General features: G+C 52.6%; 1 protein-coding gene across 2 annotated transcripts; it reads right to left on the minus strand.

The window, feature by feature from the left end:
• Positions 1–421: 421 nt before the first annotated feature.
• On the minus strand, positions 422–6,921 carry EOMES (eomesodermin). Of its 2 annotated transcripts, none has more exons than XM_020898316.2 (6): positions 5,663–6,921; positions 4,513–4,667; positions 3,750–3,871; positions 3,171–3,329; positions 3,007–3,068; positions 422–2,195 (listed from the first exon to the last, which is right to left on the minus strand). In XM_020898316.2, exons 1-6 carry the CDS (start codon positions 6,529–6,531, stop codon positions 1,514–1,516), a joined length of 2,049 nt encoding a protein of 682 aa, XP_020753975.2. In that variant the 5' UTR covers positions 6,532–6,921; the 3' UTR covers positions 422–1,513. The 2 variants fall into 2 exon arrangements, with proteins under 2 accessions (XP_020753975.2, XP_020753974.2); XM_020898315.2 differs by having other exon boundaries at positions 422–2,252.
• Between the last annotated feature and the right edge of the window lie 233 nt (positions 6,922–7,154).

Genomic DNA, 7,154 nt, shown 5'->3' on the forward strand with positions numbered 1-7,154 from the left:
GGAGGCGGCCCGCACCCGCCTGACCTCGGGGGATCCGGAACTCGGGCGCTCAGAGGGCCGCGAGGGGCCCCGGGGAGCCCACGTGGGGCTGGGGATGGGAGGCCCGGAAGCCGAGGACTTGGGTGCAGGCTTGCTCGGCTGCACCAAGCCTGCTGCGGGCAGTGGTGCACCGCCCCGCCCCGGCCCCGGCCCCAGCCCCCATTGTCCAGACTTCCCAGTGCGGCGAGGAAATAACCCCATTCACCTTCAAGAAAAAAAGATAAACAAGAACATCCCCACCCCCTCGAGAGGACAGCAGAGGCTTCCGTGGGGGGAGCGGGTTGGGGGTACCGTGTTCCTGCTGGAGGGAAGTGGAGACAGCAGGCTAAGATATTTGAAACAAAGATGAAAACCCATCGTACAGATGACAGAGCTAGGCCTGTTCCCTTAACGAACCACATTTATTAAAAATGACTACGGCTGTACATAAAAATCCAAGGTCTCTAGAAAGCCTATAGGAGCCGGGGCGTTAAGGTTTGGGGCGGTGGGCGTGGTGGAGGACGAGGATGACGGGGGAGTTTTCCTTAACACTGTTTCAAGTTAGTACAGTAGCTGAATACATTCTTAACTAGCTAAGAAGTAAACAGAATATTCTCAAATGTAGCCCCCTGCTCCTGCAGCTGTGGTCCAATGATTTGCAAATTCTTTACAAAACCAAAGCACCAATTTTACATAATCTCATATACCTATGGAACTATTTATACAATATTTTCCACATTATTCTACAGTGTATCTAAGCACACACAACTGTACACGTTAAAATTCTTTTCTTTTTTTTTTTTTGGCGACCCCCTTGCTGTCCCCTGAGTCCTATGAGGCCCCCGGCCGGCCCCCAGGGGCACACAGCAGAGGTCTAGCACATGAGGCGACTGAACTTGGGCAAACATGGCTTGTTTCAAAGCCTGGGAAGATCAGTCGGGCCAAACCAGCACCTTCACAAAGCTCTTCTTGCTTCCCAGGCTTAACTGTCTTCTGTCCCTAGCAGAAAGTTAACAGCAAAAATTTCCTTGTTGAAGCTTAAGGCCCACCCTTCTCTCCCAGAAGCAAAACCATCTTACCACTCTGGGCTTCTATTTGCTTACAGATTTACAGATTAAAAAAAAAAAAAAAAAGCAAAGCTTTCAACATCTTTGATAGCGCTAGGCCCTCCCTCTCCACAGCCCCAGTTCACTGAATGTCTAGTGTCTCCAATAAATAAATTCGTAACTTCGAATCACCTTCAAATTTAAAAACACTTGAAAGTCCTCAGTTAATTTCATTAAAAAAGAAAAAAAAAGAAGTCTAGGCTTGTTTCAGTTACCTGCAGCAATCAAAAAGCTTTGGCACCTTCTTTTAGAGAATTGCACAAAACAGGACACATCGGGGTGGAAGGCAAATGTCTTTTTGGCAACAACCTAGGCAAAGAAGACAACAGAAACACCACCAAGTCCATGGGCAAACGGTGAGCTCACTTTGACAAGGTTAAAATAACTCTTTAGGGAGTTGTGTAAAAAGCATAATAACCCCCCATGCCTTTTGAGGTGTCCTTACTGTATTCTTCAGCGTTAATGTCCTCACACTTTATGGAGGGAGAATTTTCATTGCTAGAGGTGCTAGGAGACAGCCGCCTTCGCTTACAAGCACTGGTGTATACCCCGGAATCGTTGGAGTCGAGAGACTTGATGGATGGGGGTGTCTCTATCCAAGAAGAGCCAATCTCTTCTTTGACTTTCTCCTTGGAGAGCTGATCTTCAGAGAACCCCGGGGGGCTTGTTCGGGAGGTCCATGGGAGTCCAGCTGCCATCTTCCTCTGGTAAGAGCCTCTGCCTCCCCACCCTGCCATCGCAGGGAAGGCGGGGTCGGGGTAGTACCCCAGGGCATGGGACGTCTGGAGGGGCAAGGATTTAATGCCATACGGAAGCAAGGTGCTGGAAGAATACTCAGACTCATAGGAACCGATGTCTATTTTGTTGGTCCCAGGCTGCTGGACAGGCGTGACAAGCCACCTCTGAGGAGGGCTGGCCACCTCTTCGCTCTGTTGGGGTGAAAGGAGGCCGTTGGTCTGTGGCACGGTTCTCTCGCCATTGTAATATCGGGCTTGAGGTAAAGTGTTGACAAAGGGCTCCGGGAAGAAGGACTGAACGCCGTACCGACCTCCGGGGACAATCTGATGGGATCTAGGAGAATCCGTGGGAGATGGAGTTAACCTGTCATTTTCGGAAGCGGTGTACATGCTACAATATAAAGAGAAACACTTAAAAAAAAAACCTAATGTTGCCCCCAGACAATCTACATCCCAGAAATGAAGAAGGCTCTAGAGCCTGAGGCTGGTCTGATGAGAAAAGGACCAGAGGTGGGGAGGCACCAGTCCATGTTAGCTGAACTCTTGGCTCACTGGGACAAAATTTCCCATCATGAAAGAGAAAGTTTCCTCCCAGGCATGAAGCATTTAAATTATAGAAATTCCATCTTTGCAAGTCCTAGAACTTGAAGAACTGGGAACAACTCTCCCTTCCATGGTAGGGAAGGAATGCTGGCTGAGGTGGGTAGAAATGCCAAATTTAAAAGGCATTTGTGGGCCGTGCTGTTTGATGTTTTGAAAATGACATCCTCTTGGTTTAAGGGTTTTCTTATGTAAAAAAAATGAGAGGGAATAATCCCTGCTCCTGAGAGAATTAAAAAAAACTGGGATCAAATGGGAAGGAGGCATATAAATGCAGATTATGAAAATCTCAAATCTCCACTCAAATGTTAAAAAAAAAAAAAAGCTTCTCATGTTTAAGCCCTTAACATTTCTTTAGAAATGAACAAAATCCTTCTGTGAAAATTCCAAAGCAAGATTAGCCAAAGCCAAATACATGCAAAAATAAAAATAGGTAAAAATCCCAACTGTGAAAGCTCTTCCTAGAATATGGTTTCAAGAAAGTGTGTGATTCAATATATCTCACTCAAAGATGACCAGGCAAGGAAAAATAAAGGTGCACTTACGAATCGTAGTTGTCCCTGAAGCCTTTTGCAAAGGGATTGTGATCAATCTTTAGTTGAGTTATCTAGATAAGGAAAAAAGAGTCACTGAGTGTGTTCTCTCTCACCCTGGATGGGGCTTTGGGGATGCTGGGGCTTTGGGGATGCTGGGGCCTTGGGGCACTCACATCGGTGTTTTGATAGGCAGTCACAGCAATGAACTGCGTTTCTGAGAAAGTGAAGGTCTGTGTCTTAGAGGGTTCGTTCAAGTCCTCCACACCATCCTCTGTGACTTCAACAATGTGCAGCCGTGGCTGGTACTTGTGTAAAGACTGTAAGACTATCATCTGCAAATGGCACAGAGAACAGAGCTGCCAAATCTCAAAAGTAAAGTCAATTTTGACCAGTTCTATATTTTGGAATGGAACTTGCTTGCTCCTCAGCCCACAGCTAACTTTTTCTGTTGCCATTTTCGAAGCTTAAAACATAGCCGAGTATGTGTGTTTCATAAACACTCTTGCCTCTTGGTTTCCTAAGTCACCAAAAGATTTCAGTGTTTCTGTTCCTAATTGTTCACTCACTGTTATTGAGATCAGATAGGAAAATGACACACACACAAAAAAAGTAGAAATGAGAAAGGTCAAAGGGAAAAAATACTAGAAAGTGGCAACAGGTAGCTGCAAATATTATAAATACAGTAAAGGGTACAGAAACTCATTAGAAAAGAGATTCGCAGCCAGAAGACACCACCTCCTCTGTCACCCTACCTGGGTGTTGTTGTTGTTTGCGCCTTTGTTATTGGTGAGTTTTAACTTCCCAAAGGAAATCTCCTGTCTCATCCAGTGGGATCCTGTATTAGGAGACTCCGGGTGAACATACATTTTGTTGCCTAAGAGAAAATGAAACAAAACACAAAACTCAAGCATATATGGCTGTTTGCAAATGGACGGAGGGAAGAGATAATTTACTACTCATGGGCAAGGTTTAAGAGCTAGACTTAACAATGCCCGTCTCTCCTTAGAGGCTTAAGAAGACCAGTGGAGACCAAGTAGTCTCTACTGATTCCCTCCCAGGGGCCCTGTGCTTCCGGCCTTCCTTGGACAAAGCAAAAATGGAACCAACAGGCAATGCCTCTAGAAGGTCAATTTGCGGCCGTCTGAAGCTAGAAGGTCAAGATCTGATGATGGAAGGTGATTGGATTTTTATGATAAACTCAACCTTGGGGAGGTCTTTTCTCAAGTTAAGATTAAAATGCCAGGAGCCTTGCCCCTATGAGAGTTTATGGCAATTACGTTCTCAGAGGTAGCGATGTGGCGGGGCAGGCTAGCTAGGGTCGTGGTTAACATTCTATACACTAGTCGGCAAGAGGTCTGACTTAGCAATTCTCTCCCTTAATCAATTCAACACAAAGAAACTCTTGCTAACACCTCCAGGCCCCGGATGTGGAGGGAGCGATGCGAGATTTGGTTGTGCGTGGTCTGAGCGCGGGCTCCCGCCGCTCCACCCTGCCCAGGCCTCCTCTCTCCTCACCCTGCATGTTATTGTCCGCTTTTCCGCAGGTCACCCATTTGCCCCCCTGGAAGCGCCAGTGGTTGGGGTCCGCCAGCACCACTTCTACGAACACGTTGTAGTGGGCGGTGGGATTGAGTCCGTTTATGTTGAAGCTCAAAAAAGGAAACATGCGTCTGTGCAAGGGAACAGAACCAGGAGATGTAAATCGCGACGCCCGGGCACAGACCCACGTTCGAGTACGGCACTGGGAAGTCTACAAACAGAATACCGGTGGAAAAAGTGGCCCTCCCCACGGACAATATTCTTGAGTTGGCAATTCGCGGGAAAATCTCTTTCCCGAAATAGTTTGCCCCAAAGTTATTATTTCCCCAGTGCCCGCGCTTCTGCACCCTTCACTCAAGTTCTCAGCCTTTTCAGATGCTCATTCATTTTCTTACGGGATGTTTCTATTTAAAAATCTATTTGTTTTACATATACAAGTACCGGGGAATATTAAGTCGCTCTCGTTAAAAAAGAAAAAAAAAAGCTCAACTGGTAAGGCTAAAAGTCTCCCTCGGACGCCCCTCTCGCAGCATCCACCCTTCATTTTCCCCAGAATGAACCAGTGCCCGCAGTGGGATTTGGAACCGAACTTTCTCAGGCCCGGGATCCCAGCCCCGTCGGACTCCAGGGCCGACCGAACCCACTCCCCGGATCAGCCCTCGCTGCCGGCGCTCACGTCCTCGCGTTTGTCCCCCGGATGCGCCCCGTGGAGACCTTGGCGCCTAAAACTGCGGGAGCCCATCTCCAGCGCTCGGGGGAGCCACCCCTCGCGCCTTCTGGCCGGCCTGCAGGGACCCGTGTACAGCTGGGCAGGGGGATCTAGGAAATCCAGCTTTGCCTACAAGCCTCAATTTCCATTTCCGCCTCCTCCTCCTCAGTCTGGGTGAGGATGAGGAGAGCGAAGTGGGGAAGCAGCCTTAGCCTTAGCGCCCTGCAGGAAGCGCCGGCGCGCGGACGGGAGGGACACCGGGCTGGAGACGCGGCGTCTCCACTGGTTGCGCGAGGAAACTCACTCTCCCAGCCACGAGCGGAGTGGGCGGGCCGCAGTCCCCCATTCCCGGCCACCCCAGGACCACACAGGCCTTCTTTGCCCCCGCGCCTCCGGGCCCCTCCGCGCTGCGCTCACCTGCCCTGTTTCGTAATGATCATCTCGGTTTGGTGGCGGTGGAATTTGAGCCACAGAGGCCGGTTGCACAGGTAGACGTGGGCGCGGAAGCCGGAGCCGGGAACCCCCAGACCCCCTAGTCCTCCGCAGGTACCTGCGGCTGCCGCCCCTGGGTACGGCCCGTAGAGCGGAGCCCCCTGGCCGTACTGATAGGCGCCCGGGCCGCCTCCACCGCCGCCGCCGCCCGCGCCGCCGCTCGCGCCGGCTCCCGTGCCGAACTGCGCCCTCCCGGGTGGGCACACGGCCGCGGGGAAGCCGCCGGGGGGCAGCATGGAGCCGTAGGGGTAGCGCGCCCCGTTGGGAGCCGGGTACACAGACCCGTGGGGCGCCCCGGCCGCCGCCTGGTACGGGAAGAGCGAGCAGGGCGCCGCCAGCTCCGAGCCCTGAGGCCCGGGGGACTGGAGGTAGTAGCGCTCCGAGCTCAGGCTGTCCATGGAGTAGCGCGCGCTGGCCGCGGCGGCGGCCGCAGCGGCCGCGGCGGCCGAGGGCAGCTCCTCCTCCCCGCAGGGGGAGCCCTTGCGGCCATCCGGGGGCCCCGGCTTGGCCACGGCCGCGGCGCTGGCAAAGGCGTCCCCCGCGTCGGCGTCACTGAGCATGGCTGCGGGGGCCCCCGCGCCGGCGGCCGCGGGTTCCCCGCTCCCCGCCTCGCACGAGAGGCTGCCCGAGAACTTCTTGGGCGCTTTGTCTAAGTCCAGCCTCTGAGGCGAGGGGGCCGCTCCCGGGAGGTGGCCGGCGCTCCCGCCGCCGCCTCCTCGCGCCCCCTCCAGCGGGTAGAAGTGCGCGCCGGGCAGGTTCACAGAGCTCACCAAGAGCTGGTCCCCTAACTGCATGCTTTGCAGAGCGCAGACGGCAGCTGGCTGCTTCCTCTCCGGCCGCGACCTGATTATAAAGGCAGGATGGGGGAGCCAGCGCCCTCTTCCGAGGGGAAGGTAACTTCCCCTTCCTCCCGTGCCGGGTTACCCACCTGGCGACACGAGGGCCGCTAAGGCGCGCGCACTTGCGCGCCGCAAACCCAGAGCCCTTTCCGAAAGGAAAGCGCACAGAGTTTCAAGGCAAGAGGCGAAAGCTGACCGGGAAGCGGTCTGCTTTTCCTTCCCGGTCACTTCTGCCTCTCTGGACCTGTACGCTCCTGGCCCGCGCACACAGGAAGAGATCTTAGATCTCTCTCCCCATCCACCACCAGAGCTAGCCTTTCTGCCCTTCTCTACTGACAGACTGTCGGTCAGGTTGACCACTTGGAAACTTGCAGGCTGTCATTGGCTGCTTTATATATGTGAGGCCAGGGAGTGGCTTCGCGGCCCCACAGCCTCGGGACCCTCTGATTGGTTGGTGGAGGTGACACTAATTCAATTAGGCATTTACTAATTGGATCAAGTTTCCTGCGACTTTATTTTCCTATCCTTTAGCCTGATTTTTTTTTTTTTTTTTTTTAAGATTCTGTCCTGCTATGAGA

The sequence above is a fragment of the Odocoileus virginianus genome, chromosome 26 (assembly GCF_023699985.2).
Source record: "Odocoileus virginianus isolate 20LAN1187 ecotype Illinois chromosome 26, Ovbor_1.2, whole genome shotgun sequence".
Lineage (NCBI taxonomy): Eukaryota > Metazoa > Chordata > Mammalia > Artiodactyla > Cervidae > Odocoileus > Odocoileus virginianus.